Source organism: Ammospiza caudacuta, chromosome 8, assembly GCF_027887145.1.
Source record: "Ammospiza caudacuta isolate bAmmCau1 chromosome 8, bAmmCau1.pri, whole genome shotgun sequence".
Classification (NCBI taxonomy): domain Eukaryota; kingdom Metazoa; phylum Chordata; class Aves; order Passeriformes; family Passerellidae; genus Ammospiza; species Ammospiza caudacuta.
In genome coordinates this window covers 28,034,517-28,059,006 of record NC_080600.1, presented here as the reverse complement: position 1 = coordinate 28,059,006, position 24,490 = coordinate 28,034,517, and the positions used below count along the sequence as shown (strand labels likewise).

At 41.9% G+C, this 24,490-nt stretch overlaps 1 protein-coding gene across 1 annotated transcript in view; it reads left to right on the top strand.

Annotated features, from left to right (window-relative positions):
* Positions 1 to 24,490, top strand: part of LOC131560617 (unconventional myosin-X-like) — a 75,313-nt gene that overhangs the window by 48,334 nt on the left and 2,489 nt on the right. The window contains exons 23-39 of the mRNA XM_058809463.1: positions 1,947 to 1,986; positions 3,489 to 4,280; positions 6,262 to 6,385; positions 6,860 to 7,103; positions 7,909 to 8,004; positions 9,624 to 9,717; positions 10,327 to 10,382; positions 11,814 to 11,956; positions 13,302 to 13,496; positions 15,172 to 15,329; positions 16,481 to 16,604; positions 18,388 to 18,685; positions 19,942 to 20,149; positions 20,868 to 21,004; positions 21,163 to 21,286; positions 22,709 to 23,158; positions 23,943 to 24,134. Coding sequence (XP_058665446.1) covers positions 1,947 to 1,986; positions 3,489 to 4,280; positions 6,262 to 6,385; positions 6,860 to 7,103; positions 7,909 to 8,004; positions 9,624 to 9,717; positions 10,327 to 10,382; positions 11,814 to 11,956; positions 13,302 to 13,496; positions 15,172 to 15,329; positions 16,481 to 16,604; positions 18,388 to 18,685; positions 19,942 to 20,149; positions 20,868 to 21,004; positions 21,163 to 21,286; positions 22,709 to 23,158; positions 23,943 to 24,134 — 3,475 coding nt within the window. The remainder of the gene's footprint in view (positions 1 to 1,946; positions 1,987 to 3,488; positions 4,281 to 6,261; positions 6,386 to 6,859; positions 7,104 to 7,908; positions 8,005 to 9,623; positions 9,718 to 10,326; positions 10,383 to 11,813; positions 11,957 to 13,301; positions 13,497 to 15,171; positions 15,330 to 16,480; positions 16,605 to 18,387; positions 18,686 to 19,941; positions 20,150 to 20,867; positions 21,005 to 21,162; positions 21,287 to 22,708; positions 23,159 to 23,942; positions 24,135 to 24,490) is intronic.

Genomic DNA, 24,490 nt, shown 5'->3' with positions numbered 1-24,490 from the left:
CCTGACCTCAGTTTTAGAAAAATACTGAAACAAACAATCAAACAGTTGTGAATGCTTGATAAAGGAATTAAGCCAATGTGGATTTCTGAAGAACAGTGCTAGAGTTACCTGTTCCCTTCTGTGGTGTCTTATAGCATGTCTTGTGGACAGGGAAAAGCCATGGAGGATAGGTAACTGGACTTTGGGTAGATAAAAGCTTGGTAAGGGCTTTGATATGTTATGACAATACTCTAAGATGCTTGAAGAAATTTGCTGTAGGAAAAAGTATGTGCAGCAAGATTAGGATTTGTATTTTTACTGCATTTAATTAATAAACAATAGTAGCTTTTTGTTAAATAAAAGAGAACTCTTGAATGGGATTTTTCCATGATCTGTGCTGGATATGGTACTTGTGCAGTGTTTTCATAAGAACTTGGATAAGGAAATATGAATATCCTTATTAAATTTGCAGATAAAACCATCTGCTGAGGGGCTGTAGGCATATAGCCTAGGATTACAGTTCAGATAATTTTGGCAAGTTAAAGGATCTGAAAAACAGGATAACTTTGGGTACAGACATATGCAGATTTACAATCAGGAATAATCAAGTGCACGGGGAGCGGAGGACGAATGCTTACTTCAACAGCAGGAGGAAGGTCTGGAGGCTAAGTTGACCAGTGTCATGCTGTGTGAGAGGGGAAAGCAAATGCTCTCTATAAACAGAATTGTTTCTGTAGGATGGGGTGATGCTTCAGTACCCTTCATTTGGAATACTGTCCCAAGTTTTGGGTATCACATTTCAGGAGGAGTGTAGATCAGTTGATGAAGACTAGAAAGCAGGAAGAAATACCAAAGGTTTAAAAACTGTGAGTGACAGTTGCAGGAATTTGTATGTAGATTATAGGTGGCACTCCTAATGTGTTTTAAAATGGTTGTGCTTTTGAGCTCTCTTGTAATTTAAGGCAGTAGTTTTACTCATGGTGACTGCTAGGGATCTTTCAGTGGAGTTGGAACCATCTGGATCTCACTTATGTCAGCTTTCATTTACAAATATTTCCTGGATTTTTTTTTTGAGAGTGTGAGCACAAGAGTAAGCACTTTAAGGACTTTGTGACTTACAGCTGCAGTTTAGAATTTGTCTGGGAAAATCTGCATGGCCTGGGAAAAAGATATCATTGCCCTTCTGTTCTCCCTGGGGTTGAATTATAGGTTTGAAAGTCACCACTGGCAGTGGTCACTTCCTTCCATCCAGCAGCATCCTATTCCTGCTCCCTAAGCATGACCCTGGTATTTGTCTGTCTGCTGGTTCAGTTGTTTGTGGCATACTTGCTCTGGAGAAACTGGCCTTAGTGGCAGCTTTGCTTTGGAGTGTACCCTTTTTGAACTGGGTAAAGCTGCAACACCGTAGGATAGTTTTTTCCCTCTGCTCATGTTTACTAACAAACTCCGACTCTTACAGTCTTCACTAATAAACTGGATTTTGCATGCCACTGAGAAGTTATGTGAGTTGGGGCTTTCATACAGTAAAAGCAAAACAAAACACAAATTCAGTGCTAGTATTGCAATAATTCTATTTTTAAAAAATGAACAGTTTCCTGATAGCTGTCAATTACACAACCTCAATATGCACAGATTTATTGTACTTCAGAAGATTCTGTTTACATTTATCATGAGTCTGATTTGTCTTTCTGTCACTGTTTCCAATGTCCTTCCTGGTGTGTTCCAACTAATCTAATTTCCTAATTGATCTGAAAGTTAAGTGCATGGGGAAAATCTGTTACATCCACAAAGGTCATGCCAACCACAGAGAATTGGATTTTTACTAAATTGCAAAAGCTTTTAAATCAGTCTTACAGCAAGTACCTCATTTTAACCTTATCCACGGAGGGATGATGTGTGCATGTAATTCTGAAAACCTCACGTAGGAGAACTAGGTCTCTCTGACTGTTATGTTTTGTTTTTAACAGAGAAAAGGAGCAACTGAATGCACTATTGCAGGTGGCCCAGGTAAGTTTAAAAGTTGTTCTTTTCACATGGTTTCTTGTGAATATCTGTGAAGAGTCCTTCATTGCCTCTGCTTTGCCTGGATACTGATACTGTTGTGGCAGCATCAGTATTATGGCAACACTATTTAAAAAATGAGCTTTGTTCACGCAAAACCTGCAGGCAAAGGTGCACAGAGTTGACAAGGTAGGGCTTTTTTCAAGGCTCTTGTATGAGCCTGCACTGGTTCTATTTGAAAATTTCCATATTGAACATGCAGCATCCTATTTTTATCTCTACTGCTTGAGCTTGTTAGATAACCTTGTGATGTGCTACACTGACACAGTCTGTTTTGCTGGATTGTTGCCTGTAACAGCCGAAATAAGAGTGCAGCCAACTGCTGCCATGGCTAAAATAAACCCCTTGTAACTGATCTAATTGTTGGTACTTGACATACCAAAGAGCAGACCACCTACCCTGAGGTGTGTGAAAATGGCTGTGTATTTCATTGGTGTTTTTCCCATACCACTTGTTCCCCAGTTTCAGGCCATCTTTGTTCAGGAGAGGTTGGAAGCATAGGAATGCATTCATCCACAAGTAAGAGTCAAGTAGAGAACCAGCAACTAGATAAATAAAGAAAACAAGGATTAAGGCTTAAATGAGTGAATATATTTACAATTATGCATTGTCATAAGTCCTATCAAGAAGTACAAGAAATCCTGTTGGAATTTGTTTTTACTTTGTCTCATGTGTGTATCTGTTCTCTGATGTGTATGTTTTCAACATCCTCTGTGGAGGGGAGGGTGGCTTTATCCAAAATGTAAGGAAAGCTACCAGTATCTTCCATCTTCCAATTATCATGTATCTGATAGAAATTTCCTGTTACTTCAATGTGGAAAATTTAGAGTAAGACAGAGAGTCTTCAGCAGTCAGCCATCAGCCATCTAGTGATCGTAAAGAATGCAGAGAAATTCTGGATGGAGTTGTGTTGGGCTGTGGTTGGAGTGGATACAGTCCTGCTTCATGCAAATAGCCCTTCCAGCCCCAGATTCTAATGGTCAGATCCTCATTTCAGGAAACAGTGAAATTTCCAGACCTCTTAATGAATTTCTGGGAGATCTTCAGCTCTGAAGTAGCCTATGCATGTATCTATTCATATATAGTTGCTTTCTCCTATATGTGTGTGAGTTCAAAAGGAGAGAACAGACTTTGAGACTGCTTTTATTCGAATTGCAGTGTACAGTGACCAACAGATAGAGAGGCTTTTCTAAAAATTCACTGAACCCAGTGAGCTTTTTTGTATGATTCATAATGGAGGTAGATTGCTGGGAAAAAGGAGGTACCTGAAGATCCAGTAGTTCTACCTTTAGCTTTTACACCATGAATGATTGCAGGATGCTTGGAGTCATCTTTCTGCAGGTGGTAAGTATAAGGCAAGCACAGGAGACAGGAAGAATGAAAGGTCCAAGCAAGGAACATAGACAGGTTGAAGAAAGTGCTTTAACACTGTTCTAAATTATTTTAAGGTGGAAACAGTAAACACTGAGGAGGTGGATATTCCCCTGCAAGAAGAAGAGAGACGTCAGATGGAGGAGATCTTAAGACTGGAGAAGGAGATTGAAAAGTTGCAGCAGCAGAAAGAGGATCACATGTCTGTCATCTCTGAAGACACCAGGAATGAAATCTGTCGGCAGCGAGAAGAAGAGATACAGAGGTTGGAAAAAGAGGCATCAAGGGTTGCCCAGGAATTCTTGGAGCTGCTGGATTTTGGCAATCTGGATGAAAGTGTGCAGAACTTGGAGCGCTCACTTTCTAGTGAGGGGACACTCAACATTGACTGCAGCCTGGTGGCACCACTGGCTGAAGAAGAGGTGGATGAAGGTTTTCATGCCGATGATGAAGGACGCCCAGCTTCCAGTTTGGTGGTCTCAAATCAGCATGGCACAAGAAATAGTGGTAACTACTCAAAGGAAGTTGCAAACACAAGCCTTTTGCTGCTCCAGAGGGAAGTGGGAGAGGTTGCCCCTGCTCCAGGGCTGCCTGTGAAAAGAACCAGTAGCCCCAAGGAGCAGAGAGCCCTGTCTGACCCAGCAGAAAGTGTTTACAGCAGTGTCTCTGATACACAGAGGAGTAACAGTGGAGAGGCAGGAGAGCTGATTTACACCTCCCCCCCTGATGTGGAGTCTGACTATGACCATGAGGAGTTTGATGGCTATGGAGATGCAGGTAACGCCTCAGCTGAGCCTCTGAATGATGAGGAGGGTCTGAGACACTCCCATGGTACCAGCCTGGACTCCAACCGTGGCAGCTTGGACTCGGTGAGAATCTATCCCTTCACCCTACTGGACATTAGTGTGACTTTGTTGATGTTTATAATACCTGTGTCTTCTTACTGTACACCTGCTCTCTCTGGGTATAATTACTGATATGTAACTCTCATATCAACAATCAGCTTGAAAAATAGGGAAGAGTCATAGATAGGCTGAAGGCCAGAGGGCTTGTGATTGTCTGGTGTCTGCTGGCACACAAGCTAGTACATGAGTACCTATTTTAGATTGTTTCCATTGCCATATATTATTGTAACACCCTTTAGGAGAAAGGAAAGCAAACAACTGGTATTTTGTTGGTGTATTTTCTTCTTCAGAGAGATTTCACAGAAAGGACATTGCACATTCCAGTGCGCAATGACAAAAGGAGATGGGGAAGGCTGATTTGTCTCCATCACTAAAACTTCTCTTGTTCTAAGTCTGTTCAGAGTCAAGGATTTATTTTCAGCTGCTGTATACAAGTTAAGCTATTCTAAAGCTGGAAGAAATTACTGTGCTGATTGGGCTGGGTCCCAGTGCACACTGCCAGGATCACTGAACCTTTTCATTCCTGCTGCAGGGACAATGACAGGGTGGTAGAGCTGGGCTATTGGCCTTGCACTTCAGCACCTCAGCTGAGATCCCACACTGGCTCTGGACCTCCTGAGTGCTCTCAGGCCAGCTGCTTAATAATGCAGTGATAAATCCCCTTACAGGACCAGGATGTCAAGGCCCACATAAGATAGTGAGGAGTTCAGGTGTGAAGCCAATGACAGCTGCAAAAATACTTCTAATAAATGATATCCCTGAGAAGAGACACTTGAACTACAAAATATCTTTTTTTTAAGGAACTCGGATTTACTTCCTTCAGTATGTTTTCTCAATGACAGATTGTGACCTTTCTTAAAAAAGTTGCATGGTTTTCTTGTTTGCATTTCCCTAATGTCAGCTGCCAGCCATCCGAACTTTTTATGTGACCTGCTTGAGTAAAGGTACCTTCTCTGTGGGCAGGTACTCACAGATCACTGTCAGGTATTCTTCAAATCATGAATCATTCTGTCACAGTTTAGGCTAGTTTCTACCATTAAAAGGCAAATAGAAGTGGAGGGTTTTACTGGGCTCATTGGTGAGTAAGACTAATGAAAAAAACAGTTGATATTTTGTCATAGTGTGAGCTACAGAAAGTGATAACCACTGGTGAGTCAAGATGCTATCAGTAGCTACTGTTTGAAGACTACCTGGTTTTTGAAACTTAATGCCAAGGGAGGGAATGAATGAGTGGACCAGGGATGAGACAGAAGGGTTACAGAGAGAAGACGGAAGGGAATTCAAAAGAAGCAGCATGCGTTTGAGGGAGGAAAAGGTCTAAGGAACTGCCTTCATTAGTATTAACAAAGCAAATCAAAGGAAATGTATTTAAGGTAAAGGAAATGATTTTGTGTGTGAAATACTTTCTTATGGCTGAGGGCCTTTATCTAGTTGGAGAACAGAGATGAGTAAATTCAATAATATTATTTTAGTAATTCAGATTGATGTTTTTAGGGTTCAATTATCCTGGACTATGCTTTTTTTTCTTAACCCAAAGCAAGTAATTTCCTTGCTGGGGTTACATCACTCTTCCATCTTGTCTGGCATTGTGGCCAGAAAAATCAGAAAACTTCTCCAAAATGAAAAATTCTCTCTTAATCCCATCAAATTAGATTCTGCAAGGTGGGTGGTGCCTTGAAACAGGGAGTTTTGTTACTGCAGGGAACTGGAGCTTTCTAGGCCTGTCCACTGCTCTCCTTTCAGGTATGAAAATTCCATGCTCTTGCTTTAGGCGTTAATGGATAAGCTGTCAAGCCTCTACTTTTACGGTAGTGCTTTTTTTACAAAGGGACTGTGTGTAGTTTTGCACCTTCTCATCATGTGACTTCTCTAACCCTATTAACTGCTCCAGTCCTCCTGCCACCAGGAGAACCCAAGTAGCCTGTATCTCTTCTTTTTTCTTTAGTTTCTGGAGAGTGAGGAAGAAGTGGATGTTTACATTGATACAGATGAAGAGTTTTGTAATGGACGAATCACTATCTTCAATGGTTCGGGTCCGCCCTATTTTCACAGTTACCTCTACATGAAAGGTAAGTGGATTTTGCCAAAACCATGGATAGATGGGGTCCAGGAAACCTGCTTTCTTCTTCTGTTTGTCCAGAATCATCATCTTTATTTGCTCTTAGTTCTCAGTTTATTCTTCTTTTTTTTTTCCTTCTTCTTCTATTTAAAAAAGCAAATAGAGAGAGAGCTGGATGACAGAGATATCTTTGCCGCTGAGACTTCTTTGTGCCTACTTGGTATGGGCTTAAATGATTAATTCTCAGCTATGAAACTGAACTCAGAACAAAAACACTTGAGTAGTGCATGTATTTTGCTTTTGTTTCACTAGTTTTGTTCTGTTTTTTCTATGTATGTATTAGGCACAACTTTGTTTCTCTTCTTCAGTTCCTTTTTTTGATGTAGGAACTGAAGTGGCCCCTATTCCTGCCTGGGGCAGGCTCAGAGTGGAAGCATGGCCCCTGTTGTGTGTCTGCTGAAGATTTGCTGCCTCTCTTTTGCAGGAGGTCTCATGAACCCGTGGCGGCGGCGCTGGTGTGTCCTGAAGAACGAGGCCTTCATGTGGTTCCGCACCAAGCAGGAGGCCCTCAAGTCAGGCTGGCTCTACAAAAAAGGAGGAGGAATGTCAACCCTGTCGCGCCGCAACTGGAAACGCCGCTGGTTTGTGCTTCGGGAGTCCAAGCTGATGTACTTTGAGAATGATAGCGAGGAGAAGCTGAAGGGGACTATTGATATCAGAAGGGCAAAGTGAGTGCAGAAAGAAATCCCTTTGATGCCCAGTATTCACTCTCTAAATCAGTAATGAAGGGTCCAGTGCTGCTGTTCATTGGCCTGTGTATCTCCCATGCTACTTGGAGAAACAGAAACAAAGGAGGGAAAAGGCAATTAAAGCATCTAGTTTTACTCTGGAGGGAGTCTGTGATTACTTGATAGTTCTTTTCCCAGTCTTGCCTTTCATAATCCAGCAGCAGCTCTTTCCAAGCCATGGATGGAGCCAGACCAGGAGGGGCTAATTAAGTACATACCCCATGCGTTCTCTCCTACCCAGACTCCATCTGTTTTCTGGCTTCTCCAGGCATTTCACAGAGGTATTATGAAGCTCACAGCGGGGTTTGAATTTGGCAGCATGTACTGTGCCTTTTCCTGAGTCCTGAATGCTCTTTCTGCTGCCATAGTCAATTCCTCAGCTCCTGCTGTAAGAAAGGACAGACTGGTCACCTATTAGCATTATGCAGGCCTGTAAAGTGCCAAAAAGAATGGCACACCCACTTTGTAAACAGATCTCTATATCAGCCTCCCTGTTATCTCTTCTTCCATTTAGTCTGTTGGTGTCTTGAAAATCTGTATAATGCCTTAAGCTTTGGTTTTTAACTGTACAGATCTTTTTAAACATCTTGGCGGAATTTTGTATTTCTGTCGGAATTACAAGCCATCTGAACCAAGTGCTTTCCCTTCTGTGTGGTGAAGGGTATGATGTGAAAGAATCAACCAGATGGAATTCAGGCCTGTGAAAGGTTTTTAGCTTTGGCTCTTGTGCTTTCTTGTGTTCCAGAGAGATTGTGGATATTCATGAAAAGGAGAATGCCTTGGACATTGTGACAGAAGACCGAGTTTACCACATTGTTGCAGAGTCACCAGAAGATGCCAGGTACAGCAGGGAGTTTTGTTAGGTTTGTTCATTCAGTGCAGGCCTGACCCAGCTACTCATGGGAGAGTTTTAGAAACATAATCAATTCTCTTTTACTGGAGAAAATGGGGGATTTGTTCCAGAGTGTCATTTCGTGATTCCTGGGATGCATCACACCTACTTTGGGGACTTGATGTTACAGCTACCAAGGTTGTGGTTCAGTCTGGCAGTCACAGGACTGCCAGCTTCTCATGTGGCTGTGAGCATGTGGAATTCAAGGGTTACTTCAGCAGACACACAAACCTTAATATAAACTGGAGCATCTAATAGCTGATTTATTTATTTAATGGAATCTTGAATCAAACAAAAAGTCTATTCATGTTGTCTGTAAATGATTGCGAGAGCAGCTGGGTTTTATCCAGGAGACAGAAAAAGGCTGCAGCTTATCAGAGTCTGTAGTGTCATCTGATAAAATCTTCCAAGTGCAAAGTAAACAAGTGACTCATGTCCTTCCTTCTTGGCATCCTGGCCAGACAGTGGGAATCAGTTTTTTAAGGGCAGGTTGGACAACCTGTCCTGGCTATGCAAAGCCAAGTTAGGAGGTTACTGTCCCCAACCACTCATGTCTTCCCACTTCTACGAAGGCTTTTGCTCTCTCAGCCCTGACAGTGTAACTGTTTCTCTGATCTACTGGTTCTGCGAAGTTATTTAGGGTTTATTATTATTTTGGTGTAAGAAAGGGGCAAGGTGTTTGGGTGCAATTTAACAGAAATAGACTGAAGAACAGCCGCATGGACAAGAAAGGGCAAATGTACGGAGCAGTGGTGGAAGGAACAGTAACTTACCCTAGAACCACAGCTGCAGTAGGCATGCCCTAAGATAACACTGCAGAATTGTTAGGATGAGTGTAAACCAAATGTGGCCTCTGCCTATGCCCTATCAGTCTCTCTTCTGAGGGAGAAGAAAGCACCAGCACTCACCGTAGCAAAGGGCAGATTAGCAGATGTCCTAGAGTATCCAGTCTGAGAATCCTCCATGAAGTATGGATGTTTGCTGATCTCACTGGAAGCTGCAGATAAGAATCTGCTTTTTCTGCAGCAGTGATTAGCCTCCAGATATGTCTGTAAGAGAAGCCCTTTCACAGACAAAAAACTTCACTTCCAATTCACTTATAAACAAACCCATGATTAATTGCCAGCCATATGACTTTCAAGTTTATTAGCAGTTCAGAGAGAGACTAATCAAGGAGGCTCCCGGGCGTCTCTAGGACTCTAGGGCAGGAAGATTCCCAGCTAACCCTGTTTTTACAAGTGCTGTATGCTCTTCTCAGTCTGCTGACATGGGCTCCCTGTAAAGCCACTGCCTACTTAAGAGTTCCTTGAATAACAAGTGGAAAACTGGATTTTGCAGGAGCAGCTGTTAGTGGGTTGAAGAATGTGCACAGAATTTTCATGGATAAATAAGGAGGAAGGAAGACATTGGAATCTGGTATGATCAGCCCAAAAAATATTTTGACATAGCATTCAGGAAATTGTGAATGAAGAAATTTTCCCACTGAAATCTTTCCAGGTTCCTTAATTTGTGTTCTCGAGCCAGTTTCACTACTGAAAGTTTAACTGTGATTCTGTTTTGGTTGGCAGTGGTTGGTTTAATGTTCTGAGCCGAGTGCACAGCGCTACAGCACAGCAGCTGAGGGAAATGCAGGATGAGCAGGCCAATCCAAAGAATGCTGTGGTGAGTTACTGTGCAACCAGCCTGTGGGCATGCTTGGAGCCCTCTGTGTTTAACTATTTGTGTGTGTTTTTCCAGCACGTGCAGTGCTGTACTTCTTAAGCAGTGTAAGAAACTGGACATTGGTAATTATAAAGAAACAGCAAAGCTGGTAGCAAAGAGGGTAAGCAGTGGAGAACATGGTGCTTGTTATGGGTTGCTCAGCTTGATGACAGATAGCTCTTTTCAGTTGGAGGAGAAGAGGGAGGCTGCCTCACACATAAAATGTCTTTGGATGCAACTAGTCTGGGTCACAGTTATCCAGACAGAAGATAGCAGTTGCGAAAAACGGTGTATTTATGTAATTTTGCCAGTACAGAGATAAAAGCTAAGGTTATTTCAGACCTTCATAATACCCTCTGGAAACTTGTAAATGTTTTTGCTCCAGTCCTGTGGAGCCCCTTGCATGTCTTGTGCTGTTTAAGGAGCAAAGATGACTCACTTGTACCTTTCTGGTGCATTCATTTCTACTCAACCTGTTGGAATTCAGATGAATGGTTTCAATTCCAGTCCTATTCACAGAGGAGAACACCTGTAATCTAAAAGGCAATATATGTATTCTTCACTCTACAGGGAACCCTGGATGTTGGGCTTATTGACTCTGTCTGTGCCTCAGACAATCCTGATAGGTAGGTACAACAATCTGACCATCTCTTAAATCAGAAACTCCCTACAATATTTTTGTGGGTAGGTCCAGGTTTCCTTTGGGGTTTGTATTTGTTGAAACTCATACATCTCTTTCTCTAGACAAATAAACATAGCTGAAATCTGTAGCTTGTTTCAACCAATGTCACTTCACAGGCATGAAGTCCATATATGTATTGTCTTCAAGTCAAAGTTTCTCCTTCAGCTCCTAAAAGTGAAAACAGTATAATCTCAATGTCAGAAAATTATAGTTTTATCTACCACTAACATTGAACAGATATGTCCAGCAAAATCAACGCTTCCATTTTTTCAACAGAGTATTTTTGAGTTAATTTTGTAGATTCAGGGGAAAGAAACAGCGTTGTGGAAGAATAATGGATGAATTTAGAAATTGTATTAGTCTTGATATCTTTGCAATGCAGAGCACAGACCTTTAGTTAGTTTCAGAGAAGAGATGATGGGATGTTTCATATCCCTTTATGTTAACATTTAATTATTTCCCACATATTAACAGGTTCAGCCAGGGCAAAGATACTCACCACAGTGCTGAAGTAAAATGTTAGCTATTAAGTTATTTATCTCTGTAGTCTGGGGACAGAGCTCTGGGCTCTGACACAGGTTGCTAGGACTTTGTTTTTAGTAGTTTAGAAAATGCACTTCAAAAATGAACTAAGATTTCATTGATGGAAACATTTTAGGCAGTTCTCAGCCTGTACTCCTCATAATTAATCTGTGAACCAGTGAAAACTAGGAACAAATAGTAAGCTTAACAGTGAAAATTTGTTTTTGATTTCAAAGATTTATGAGTCTATCCTCCTAGAACTGGTCATACTTCTATTTTTCAGTTTTCCTGTAAAGCATCAATTCTGTACAGAATTGTGAATATTCTTTTGGTAAGATACAGTTGCAGGGGAAGGACAAAGTCATCCAGGAGCAACACAACAATTTTTCCTCTGTTTTGTCAGGATCAGCTCATCCTTTGTAAAACCAATCTCAAACATGTTGCAGCTGATCCTACTGAGACCAGTGTTTGCTGTTGCATCACTGATTTTAATAAGTACAAGGAGAATGGCTGTACCAGCTCAGCCCAGTGGTACAAACACTGGTTCACTCCAGTCAGTCAAAGTCCTTTGCTAATGAGCCAAGGACATTTAACAGCTGCTTATTAATTAATTAATATTTTCTAGTCTTTGGAAGTAGCATTTGAAAGATATTTAATTTCATTTAGCTGGTCTCTGCATTCATCAGTTGACAGAGCCACTGAAGAAGAGATGATCTTAAGTATTTCTGCACTCCTTTGTAGTTTATATTCAGAAAGTTTTTCTGTCTATGGGAAGGTAAAAAGCATGACTCTGGGTGTGCTGTGAGTTATTTGTGTGGTTATGACTAATTTTAATGCTTTTGTTTTGTGGCAGACCGAATTCTTTTGTGATCATCACGGCCAATCGCGTGATTCACTGCAACAGCGACACTCCTGAGGAAATGCATCACTGGATCTCCCTGCTGCAGAAACCCAAAGGCGAATCCAAGGTGGATGGCCAGGAGTTCCTTGTGAGAGGTGAAAGGAAATACATGCCATTACATGTGAAACTCATCTTCTGCTTATAATCTGACAGGGAGACTTGATTGTTGCTAACTCAGTCTAGGGTTTAGCTGCTCCCCAAAAACTGTCATTCTCTGCCCCCCCTCTACCTGCCTGCCTGCTGCTTGCCACATCACGTGTGTGCTAGCCTTGGCTCTTATCTAATTCCCTGCCAGGTGGGGGAAAAAAAAAGGCTTCATATGTTTCATTTTCTGATGATAGTTCTAGCCTATTTAAACATGTCTGGCAAATGCCACCAGGGAGTAGGAAGAAGCATGGCTGCTGATGAGGAGCAGCTGGCTTAGATGGACTAAAACATGACACTGTGGCTTTTGTTGGCAGCTCAGTTCCTTGTGACACCTGTCATGTAGAGAGGGAGGGAGGGAGGGAGAGAGATCTTTGTGGGATTGCTGCTGTCCTCAGTTAAACTAACTAACCTGGTTATGGTAGACAAAGTGAGATGAGAGAAATTCTCTGGGATTGAGCAAAAGCTTTGAATTACATCCTTAGTCAGAGCTTACTTGAAGATGGCGGAGCATGAGTAGGGATCACACATATATTGCAAAATATTCACCCATTTGTTTTAAATATTTTTAAATTTCCTCTCTACTTTGAGCTCATCACATGGTCTTATATGTATGAAGACACTCCTGATCCAGTCTGTGGAAAAGGAAGTGGATGAACAAATTGCCTTGCATCTTCCAGAAATGTCTATGAAGAAATAAAGGTCATGGAGTGGTCGTGACAAGGCAGAAGGACAGGAATAAAAGGGTCACCAAAATGTGGCAAAAGCCTTCCAGCGTAGTCTTGAAAATTTCAAGGAGATTGAATGATACAAAGGAGACTATAAGACAACAGTTTGAGTACCTTAACTTCAAAATACTTAATTGCAAGTCAACAGTTCCTTTTATCTGGTATTGTTCATTAGTCAAAGAGGAAAAAGAAATAATCCTTTGGGGAGTATGCTCTGCTCTTCATAAGATGTCTCTGTAACAGCAGAGTAGACACTGTAGACAGAGTAGACACATAAAAGCCTATGTTCAGTAAGATCTATATATTTTTGTTTTTTTCTGAGCCTCTTGGTTCAGTCCCACTGTTTTTGAACATTTTGCCTTGTGGGTGGACATTGCTTTTTACACCTCTGAGTAGAAAACTATCTTTTTGACAGCTTTAGCAATGCAGGCTGTAATTTTTTTCTATTGAAGTTTTTCTTAACCTTTTTTTCTTTATTTTCAACAAATCTAAAATGACAGTGAAATTATTTGTCCTGACCATGGGAGCAAGAGATGCATGTAATGATATGTTTGTGTTTCCGTGCCAGGCTGGCTTCATAAGGAGGTTCAGAGCAGCAACAAGATGTCCTCCCTGAAGATGAAGAAGCGCTGGTTTGTCCTGACCAACACTGCCCTCGACTACTACAAGTCCTCTGAGCGCACGGCGGCCAAGCTGGGGACGCTTGTGCTCAACAGCCTCTGCTCTGTGGTGCAGCCCGATGAGAGGGTCTTCAAAGACACAGGTGAGAGGGAGAAGGTGGTAAAGGGCAGGCTCCAGGTGTGCAGCACCTGAAGAGGGGATGGTGCAGGGCTGTAGGGGTGTGGCATGTTGAGAAGGCAGTCTGGATGTCACTGAGGCTTTGTGTGTAGCGAACGTCTCTGCCCACAGACACTTTGCAAAGTGTGCAAAGTGCCTCACACCTGACACAGGTACACAGTGCTGATGTTTCTCACTGAGTAGAGCCACTGCTGATCTCAGTGTTCCCCAGGCAAGGTAATGGTGTGAGTTCCTGTAGTTGACAGTAATTATTATTACATCTCCAGAACTGTCACTTTGTAGCATGACCTGCGTTTGTCTATGGGGTCAGTGTTAACCTGTTAAATAGCAGCCATCCCATACACTGTAAGGGATGTAAAGTACATGTGTTATGGTACTCAATTTAATAGAAACAAAACATAGCAAAGGCCTGTGTTTGCTTTCTGTGCAATATGACAGAGTTCTGGGAGGGCAGGATCTGGCATGATCCTCCATTGCTTGCCTTAGGAGTTGGAGGGGAACCCAGGTTATGTGATAAAGGGTGAATCCCTCATACAAGGGTTGTGAACCTTAGAAAAATAATTGAAATACTGGACATTTGAATACTGGAGTTGTTTGGGATACATGGGATAAAAGGGCTGGAAGCTGGAAGTATTTAGTAAAGGGAGATGAGAGGAAATTTATTCTGCTCATTCACAACAAAGTGTCCACATTTTTGGTATCAACAGATGTCTAGAGCTGCCTTTAGCAGATAGAATTGCTATCACCTTGACACATTCTCTCAGGTTGTCAAACATATTTTTGAAAGTTCTAAGAGTTGATTTGGCAATCTGACTAGGTGCTGTGTGTAGAGTGGTCATTTTCCAAGTGATTAACAGGATGGTGTAGTCCAAATGCTGTCTGTGAAAGTGAGCTGCCTGGTTGGCAGGCAGGTAGTCAGATTACACTGCAAGATACTTCCATCTTGGAAAGCTGTCTTTGTACCAAAATCTGGACTGGGACTTGCCTATTGATAAATCTGTTTTGGCAATGGGGCTGTTAATGTCTATCCTAGAGGATTTTAACCAGACACACTGTATATTGCTATGAAAGCAGCAGGGGTTTTACATCAGCCACAAGCTACAGGCAAAAAGAGAATCAACGATCTCTTAATAATCAAGTCCAACCACTAGCCTAACATTGTCAAGTCCACCACTAAGCCATGTCCCTAGGTGCCACATCTGCACATTTTTTAATGCCTCCAGGGTGGTGATTCAACCAATTCCTTGGACAGTCTGTTGGCAGTCCTTTCCTCTTGTCCTGTTGCTTGCTACCTGCCAGAAGGCACAGACCCCCAGCTGGTTACATCCTCCTTTCAGGTAGTTGTAGATAGTAATAAGGTCCCCCTTGAGCCTTATTTTCTCCAAGCTGAACACCCTCAGCTCCCTCAGCTGCAGAACTTGTGCTCCAGCCCCTTGCCCAGCTCCATTGCTCTCCTTGAGAGCTGATCTGCTCCGTAGCCTTCCCTGGTATCAAGGCTGACCTGACGGACCTGTGGTTCCCCAGATTCTCCTTCTGGTCCTTCTTGTAGGTGAATGTGACATTTGCTAATCTCTAGTCAGCTCCATAATAGGGCAGCCAGTTTCACCTTGCAGTTTTGTTCCCACCTTTGTTTCTGGCAGGCTACTGGAACATCATCGTGCACGGGCGGAAGCACTCGTACAGGCTGTACACCAAGCTGCTGAACGAAGCCATGCGCTGGGCCTCTGCCATCCAGGGGGTCATCGACAGCAAAGTGCCCATAGAAACACCCACACAGCAGCTCATCCGTGACATCAGGGTAGGTGGCATCCTGCTACTCCCCACGTGACTTGGGAGCAGCCAGACCACTACTGGCCTAACACAGTCATTGCTGAGAATGTGGCAAAAAATGAGGTTACTGTCTTAAGGGGAGAATGAAAAAGGGTAAAAAAATAAATTCAAACAACTGTGCAACAAAAAAAAAACCAAAAAACATTACATGAATTTTATTTTGCTAGCTGGTCTCCATAAGTCTAGACTATGACTCTGTGCAATTAAAAATTGCATGCAGGATTACACCATCGAGTATTTGCAAATCTCTACTCCATCCTTTTCGCTCCTAAGCATCCCTCAGACACAAATACAAAAAATTCCATTCCTACTAGCCATCTGACTTTGATATACCCTGAAGTTCTCTTCATACCTTAGGCTTGCATGGTTAAATATCAGAGTAAAGGGTGGAAAGATAATATCCTTAAAAATAGCAGAAATTGTACCACAGGAGAAATTTTTGAGAATAAACTTGCCAGAAACTTTGGCAAATAGACCTAGAATCATTTAAGAAGACACACCAAAGCAAATTCCAGAAGAGGTGCATTTGTGATGAACTCTAAACTAGATGCAATTAGATACTTTTAATTTAGGAAGAAAGAGCTGGGAGTGATTGTAGAAAACGGTGGAAAACTTCAGCTCGAGGTTCAAGGACATTATTAGGAAGAAGTCTAGGACAAAATGCAGAAGAATGTGATCCAGTGTGTATGGTAGTGACAGGCCCAGATTTTGAACACCGTGGAGCATTTTGGTTGTTCATTCTGTAAACACGTATAACACAACCAGACAAGCTGAGAACAGGCTCATTATTACACACTGGAAATGGTTGTGGTCAGAAAGTCCATTACCCATGTCCTGTTGAAAGCTTGAAGGACATAGGAGAGAGGGATCATGCCACATGTATTATGCACGCCATGCCTGAAGGCAAAATTCTGTGCTTGGTGACTTGTGGGATGATGTAGCATGGCTATTCTTGTGTTTAATTTTCAGAAATAATGTACAGGGTAATTTCTAGATACAGATTATGCTTTGATCACTTAGTCTCTCTAAAGATGTTTGAGCTTGAGCCTAGATATGTAAGGGCACCCTGCAAAGGACTGTGTCTATTTGAGGATAATGATTTTTTGCTTTCTTTTCCAGGAAAACAGCACAAACTTTGAAGTAGTGGAACAGACATATAGGAGGAACCCAATCTTGAGATACACCCAGCACCCCTTGCATTCCCCACTGCTCCCATTACCCTATGGAGATGTCAGTGTCAACTGTAAGTATTTTACCCAAGTGGCAGAATCCACTCACGTTTTGAGGGTCACTGAGGAGCCTGAGCACCACAAAATGGGCCTGTAAGCTCTCTCTGTGCAGGTGAAGTCTGTTTGGGGCAGTGTGGCCCACAGGGTTCAGGGAGGGAGCAGGCCCTTTCTCTTCCTTTCTTCTCTGGACTGTGTTCATTTTCACTGCCTCTTATGGGATCATGGAATCTTAGGGTAAATGGGAGCAGATGGTTTTATCATCCATCCAGGGGACATGCAGCCTGTCTTCCTTTAGCCACAGCTGGGTTGTGAGTGGCTCCATTGGAAATACTACAATAGGATTACATCTTGCAGCTGGCAGTGGGGTAGTTTTTCTACGGAAGTTTTCTTACAGTTCTTACAGTTTTCTGCTGCAAAACCAGATGAAATGAACCCTTTTTTCAAAAGTGTCAGAAACAAGAAAGAGCTAGAGTAATGGGCCACCAGAAACCAAAGTGATTTGTTGATGATTACGGACTGTTTGACATACTGAAACTGAAAGCTGGTGAAGAACTATAGAAAAATGTCTCTTTGGAGTGACTGAGCCACAGAATCTTTAAGAAATGAATTTCAATTAAAGCAATGTATTTGGGAAAAACAGTCTGCCACACAGGTAGTGATCTAGCTGTGCTTTTGAAAGTGAACATCAATTTACATAGCTTATGAAAATGTCAACTCTAGTGGTACAGTTCTGAGTACAGAAACAAAACAGCTAATGTAAGGTTTTGAAAGCTTAGAAAAGGAAAAATAAAGTCTCTGTGCAGCTGTATATGTATCATACACCTGCATCGTGAGTACAGGAGACAGTTTTGCGTTCTACATCTCATCAAAGATAGAGGAGATGTAAAAACTTACCCAAAGATGATCAAAGGTACAGAAGAACTTGCCTACAATTATGTGACTAAATAGAGAGCAGGATTCTTCAGCCTCAAAATGAAATTTTTAGGATCAGAAGAATGTCATGGAGAGATTGAAAGGATATTAGGTCTGTCACAATCCAATTACATGGCAGATTAAAAGCACAGAAAAGGAAATTCTGAAATACAGGAAAAATACAGAGCAAACACACTGTGGAACTTACTTTTTAGAGCTGTGTCTTTGTATTGTACAGTTAATACATGGCCACAGGGGAAGCAGTGGCTGTACAAGAGATTCAGAAGGACCTGAAGCACAAGATGTGCACAGGAGGATGCAAGCCTGCCTCTGAATGTTATCACACATGTCTGAGCAGTTCAAAAAGCAGACATTTAGGTGCTCAAAAAACTCAGGTTTTGGTGTAAGCATTTTAAATCTAAACAATAGGTATAAGATGCATTTGTGGTACAGCAATTTGCCTAAGTTCTCTATTGGCCCAGGGGTCAAAGCTAATACAGACACAACACAGAATTTTGGAATTAAACAAGCCAGGCTTCAGTGGCCACATTCCATTACTTTGGTTGCAGACACTGAAGCCTGAACTAGATTTCAATGTTCATTTCCCTGAAAAATATTACTCTGCTTTTCTGTGCAGTCTATCCAGAAATGGATTGGGAGTGGTGAGCAAATCAGATGTTGGCAAATGCAAATTAAAACTACATTTGAACATTTGGAGAGGAAGCATTGATGAACTTAAAGTATAAATTTAAAGTTCAGGATATGCACTAATGCTCAGGTTGCTGTTCTTCCATGACAGAGGAGTAGAGTTGACTGTAGAACTGCTGGGCCAGTAGAAAATGAGGGAGATGTTCACCTCTTGTCATCTTTGTGATTGTTCCCCAGTGCAACAAGAGAAGGGTTACAGCAGCTTACAGGATGAAGCAGTGAAGATCTTTAACTCCCTTCAGGAAATCGAGACAGTGTCTGACCCCATACCCATTATCCAAGGCATCCTGCAGACCTGCCATGATTTAAAGCCCCTCCGAGATGAAGTGTACTGTCAGCTCATCAAGCAAACCAACCACATGCCACATCCCAACAGTGCTGGCAACCTGCACCACTGGCAGCTGATGACCTGTATGAGCTGCACTTTCCTGCCCAGCAGAGGGATCCTGCGCTACCTCAAGTTCCACCTCCGAAGGTGAGCGTCTCTTTCGTTTGCACTTGTTTCCTTTGCTCTGCTGATCTTCCACTGCCTGTTGTAGTTACCTGTCTCAACCTCTTGCTGTGCAAACATCTTCCTGTGGTGTTCCAGCCTCCTACCTTTGCCCAATTCTCACCACCAGCTTTTCTCTGTACTCAGACTCCCCTCCTTGTCACCCATCTGTTGTGTCAAAAGGATGTGGAATAAAAGTAAGTTACCCAAACAGAATACCATGAGGCTGTGTTCCATTGGATTTACAGCTGCTTACTAATGTACATATAGATATTATCAAGCTGCAGGAAAGGTGAGATCTGTACTTTCATACTCATGGAAATCTGTTCTACCTTGCAGCTGGCACAGGCAAAAAGCATACTATGAAGTAGGAGAGAGACTGTAAATCCAATTTATATTTTTCAAGATTTCTTTAACTAAGCACATAATGCTTGCAATTAATATTTTTAATCTGTTTTAACCTCCCATTTTCATGATCTAAATAATTTACATTTCTTCCCAAGTCATCTTCAGCATCTAATGCAGCTTTACAAAGCAGTCTGCACTGGGCCTGATATGCAGCTGTGTAACTTTGCTCCTTTCCTAATGATTAGCAAGATCAACAAAATCTATTTGATTCCTTCCAAGCTAGGAAAGAGTGATATGAGTTTTGTGTCAATATACCAAATAGCTATATCCATGGCCTGGGTCTAAGAGATGCAGATACTCCATGGAGCCATTTCATTCTTTTATCACTGAAGTTGAAAATAATGTTATATTTAGACCTGCTGATCTTGGAGGGAGGAGAACAGTGTACAGGCATCTGCTTTCTATCTTCTTAATTCTCAAACATACTATAGAAGTGGCTCAGTCACAGTCAGCAAATTAAAAAAACAACAACAAAAAAAAAACAACCAAAACCATTAAGAATAAATAAAAAAAGTTAAAAGTTTACATTTGATTTCACAGTTTTTATTCTCAGTGGTGTAAATTGAGATTGTCAATCCTACTGTCTTCAGCTGTCACTAAACTCCTGAAACTTTGAACTGCTTATTTCATACACTGCCGAGAAATGCCACTGAAGTGACTTTCAAATTACTAGTAAAAGCAGATTGTATTGTTTAGGAAATAAGCTTGATTTTTGTGTGGTTGTATTTGACATCAGCATCTCTACCAAACTCTTTACTTGCAGTTGTCTCATTTCTAGGGTAACGTGTTGTTCGCTATGTAATGGGATTTTCTTTTGCTTCTCTTTTATTTAGGGTAAAAGATCTCTTTCCAGACTCAGAAATAGATAGGTATGCACAGTTCATAAGTGATTCCCTGAAGAGAACGAAGACAAGGGAGTTTGTGCCCTCCCAGGAGGAAATACAGGCTCTTCTTACCCGTGAGGAAATGACCACGACAGTGTATTGCCATGGTGGTGGCTCCTGCAAAATAACCATCAACTCCCACACCAGCGCTGGGGAGGTAATGCATCAGTGGGGTTAACCAGATGTGAGCACATCTGTCTGGAGAGTGGGTCTGTTGAAGAGACACCATTTTCCCTTTTATTTCCAAATTTTTTATTTGTTTTAATCACAACTCTTTTGCTATTTCTTTGGGCAAACCTTATTCTACAAGGCCAGGTTGTAGAGTATCACTTGAAAACTGTTGCAAAATCTAAATGCTTCTGGTGTTCTGCCCTTTGTCTGAAACTTGCTAAACACAGTTTTCTGGACAAGGAGAGATTCCAGTTCATAATGGAATCCTTCTGAGAGGGTTATTCCACCAGTAATCATTAGCAGGTCAGAAGCAGGATTCCAGGTTGCAGTAGTCATGTCTGTGAAAACATTAGTGCTAAACAGAGCAGAAAGTGGAATTGTTACTAGAGGAACTGAGAATGTCACTGTGACATCTGAATCCATTATGTGCCTATGTCTTGTGCAGAATTCTAATTGCCCCGTCCTCAAAAGGGTAGGGAAGATTGAAAAGATTCAGAGAAGAAAAGCAAGGATGATCAAATACAAGTAATGACTTCACTGCAGGGCATGATCTTTTAGGGTTAGAATTCTTTAATCTGAAAACATGGTAATTAAGGGACATTAAATGTGATGGAGATGTATGAAAGATAGGTGTCCTGAAGAGGTACTGATCTTCATTGTGAAAGGGGGAGTGATGCCACTGTGTGATGTGTCTGGTTTTGCAGGTGGTTGAGAAGCTGATCCGAGGGCTGGCGATGGAGGACAGCCGCAATATGTTCGCGCTCTTTGAACACAACCAGCAGGTTGACCGTGCTGTGGAGAGTCGGGTGATTGTGGCTGACATCTTGGCCAAGTTTGAGAGGTAAAAGAATGCTTCATGAAACATTTAATTCCTAGTTGGATGTAACACTGGATTTCAGAATCTCAGATTACCTTCAGATTGTGATTTGCACTGTGAACATTTCAGGACCATGGGTACTTCTCCTTACTGGGTTTTCTCATTCTCTGTATATTTTACAGACTTGCTGGCTCTGAAGAAGAAGAGGAGGAGGGACAGTGGCAACTGTATTTTAAGCTTTATTGCTTCTTGGATATTGAGAATGTTCCCAAAGATGGTGTGGAATTTGCCTTCATGTTTGAGCAAGTAAGCAAACTCTGGGAGAATGATTTGGTTTCCAGGATGGCAAAAGCACACAAGAGGATACAGAAAACTGGTTTACCTTTCATTAGAAGTGGGAATTCTGTTTGTACCAAAAGAATTTAGTGTGTTGGATTTTTGTCTGGAATTTTCTAAGCAGATAGACCATGGAATTTTCTAGGGAAGATGAGTTTTAGAACAAAGGCAGGAAAAGCTAGCAAAGGCTTAGAAAAAATGAAACACTAATAATTTTTTTTAAACTTGGTCTTTAACTTTAGAAGGCAGAGAAATTCAGGTACTGATTTGTGAGAATCATTAAAAGTAGCTGCTTGCAGAACATAAATGTAAAGAAAACTGGAACATCTATCTATCTGTCTATCTGCAAATCAGCTTACAAGAACAGCTTATCCTTGGAGTGTTACCAGAACTAACTAAGAACCATCTTTTGGGCAATTTCTTTTGATTAACAGAGAGGCACTAGCAGAGTACTGCAGACAAAGGAAAGGAGAATGTAGTTGACAATATTTATCTGCTGAGTAGTCTAATTTTTTTAAGTCACTGTATTCTGTAGCACAATGATACTGGCAAGATCAGAGGTCACACTGGTATGAAAGAGCCTTGCAGCTGGGAAGTAAAACTAAACCAACTGGAGCAACCAGCTGTGTGATTTGTCCCATCTGTATTACTTCAATGAACACTGACCTTGCCTCAGAAAATCATAGAATCTGTGTTAATGGCAGTCAGTCATGAACACTGAAACTCATTGATAGTCAAATGCATGGCGTGCCATCACTCAGATGATGGTTCCATTCTTGAAATGAATCAACTCCCTCTTGACAAGGCTCTCAGTCTACACAGCTTTAATTGGCAATGAGAAGTAACAGTAGGGAGAGTAGGTGTTACCCAGACATTAGATGGATGTGCAAAAAGCCCCATTAATAGGTTTCACAGAAAAACAGGCAAAGGGAAGCAAGAAGATGGTGGAGACATCAGGTGAAGGAGGAAGATGTGGGACGTGCTTTTGTGTAATGAAACTGAGGTTGAGAATCTTGAATTTATATAATTACTCTAGTGTTGAATATAATCTTCACACAGGAGCTGTAGCTGGTACAGCACAAAAACAAATTGCTTCAATTCTCGTTTTGTCCGTCTGTTCCAGACCTAAAAGGTTCTCATTGTAGGACTTTCTGTACAGGATAGGAGCCCCTCAAAGATCTCTGTCCTGTTCATGCTTGCAGAAAGGGGTGTTCCCCCCCATATGAACCACTTGCAGACTTTGACATATTTATTCCAATGTCTGCTCCGACCTCCTGAATTATGTCTGTCCTACTGGGATCAGCAGAGGTGACAGGAATCTCTGCATGCACCCAGATGTGAATAAAGTGTACTATTGTTTTCTAATGAGTTTGGGACACTTTTTGTTTGTAGGCTCACGAAAGCCTCATAGCTGGTCATTTTCCTGGCCCAGAGGACACTCTGCAGCGTCTGGCAGCTCTGCGGCTGCAGTACCTTCATGGAGATTATTCCAAAATAAGCTGGACCCTTGATGGAATCTACCCAGTTAACAGGCTGAAATCCAAAATACTGCACTCAACAAAGAGCAGCAGCAGTACCAGTCACACTCTGGAGAGGAGACGGACCAGCTTCCTTGAAGGGACGTTGAAGCGTAGCTTCAAGACAGGGTCTGTAAAGAAGCAGAAGGTAGAAGAGGAGCAGATGATGGAGATGTGGGTAAAAGAAGAGCTTTCAGCTGCTCGGGCAAGCATAGCACAAAAATGGACCAAGCTGCAGGGGCTCTCTCAGCATCAGGCCATGGTGAAATACATGTCCATTGTAAAGGAGTGGCCAGGTTATGGGTCAACCCTCTTTGATGTTGAGGTGAGTGAATAATAAATTCCTAAAACCACAGCTGAGGAGAGGTATCAGTCTGGAGAACAGATAAAGCTGTGTGTAACAGATGGGAATTTAGGGAAGTGGATACATTTTGCCTTAGTAATCTCAGAGAAAGCCTGCAGTATCACAGTCCCCAAGAGTTATGACACAGAGAGCACAGAGCAAGCAAGGCAGGGCATCCTGGTAAATGAAGGGAGACAATGGATTCCCACTTTGTTAGAATAATGGTGGAATGGGGGAGGAGAGAGTGGTTTAAGAAAGTGGTGGCTAGCAAAAGTCAAAGTAAAGCAAAGCTCTGCTGTTCTTGCCAGCAAAAAGTGCAGTCCTGGTCTGCAGCAGTTCAACAGAAATTGGGCAGACTGGGGTGTGTTCAGCACTGTGTCAGCCTGCTACGGGCAGAGGTCACAGTTCAATTCTGCCAGTTTGGCTGCTGCCAAGGTGGATCACCATGGGAAGTTGGTTGCCTGCATTATCTGTAAAATAAGAAGTGGAATATTGACTTGCTCCATCACTTTAAAATCTGATGAGAGCTGTTCCCTATTACAATTATTTATTACTCAGCTAGTATTTGACTCACAGCTGTTTCACATCTGAATCTTTGCAGCAGGAGTGCCTCCAGCTGCAAGTTCAGAGATTCTGCAAGTACCCTGGTTTGTGTATTGAATTGAAACGTCCTAAAAGAGCTAGAAACAGAGGGCTTTTTCTTGAATGGAAAATTATGTGATCCTCCACTGCATTTATGCAAAAGGTCATATTTCTCTTTCTGCAGTGCAAGGAGGGTGGATTCCCCAATGATCTCTGGCTTGGAGTCAGCACAGAAAACGTGTCTGTCTACAAACGAGGGGATCCTAAACCACTAGAAACTTTCCAGTATGAGCACATTGTTTTCTTTGGAGCTCCACAGCCCAACACCTTCAAAATTACAGTGGATGAGAGAGAAATGTTCTTTGAAACCTCCCAGGTACGTGAAAGCACATAGCCACTTCAGTTAAGCTTCAAGGAATAGAAGAACTCTTGACTAGTGGACTACACAGCCAAGGGAAAACATGAAGGGAACTTAAGCCTAAAGGGCATGATACCTCTTCTTGAATACAGGGATGAACAAAAAAAATAGGCTGGTTAGAAAGTGAAGGAGGTTGATTGGTATTCCAGTGCATCAAGAGTTTCCAGTTCTGGGTGGAAACTCTGGCTCTTCAGTTTGGCTGTTTTGTTTTTTTTTTTCATTCCTTTCCAGTAGATGAATGGGGAGTTTCACACACTTAAAAAAAATGATTTAGTAGAATGGGAGTTCCTTTTCTTTGAGCTAAAAATATTTTA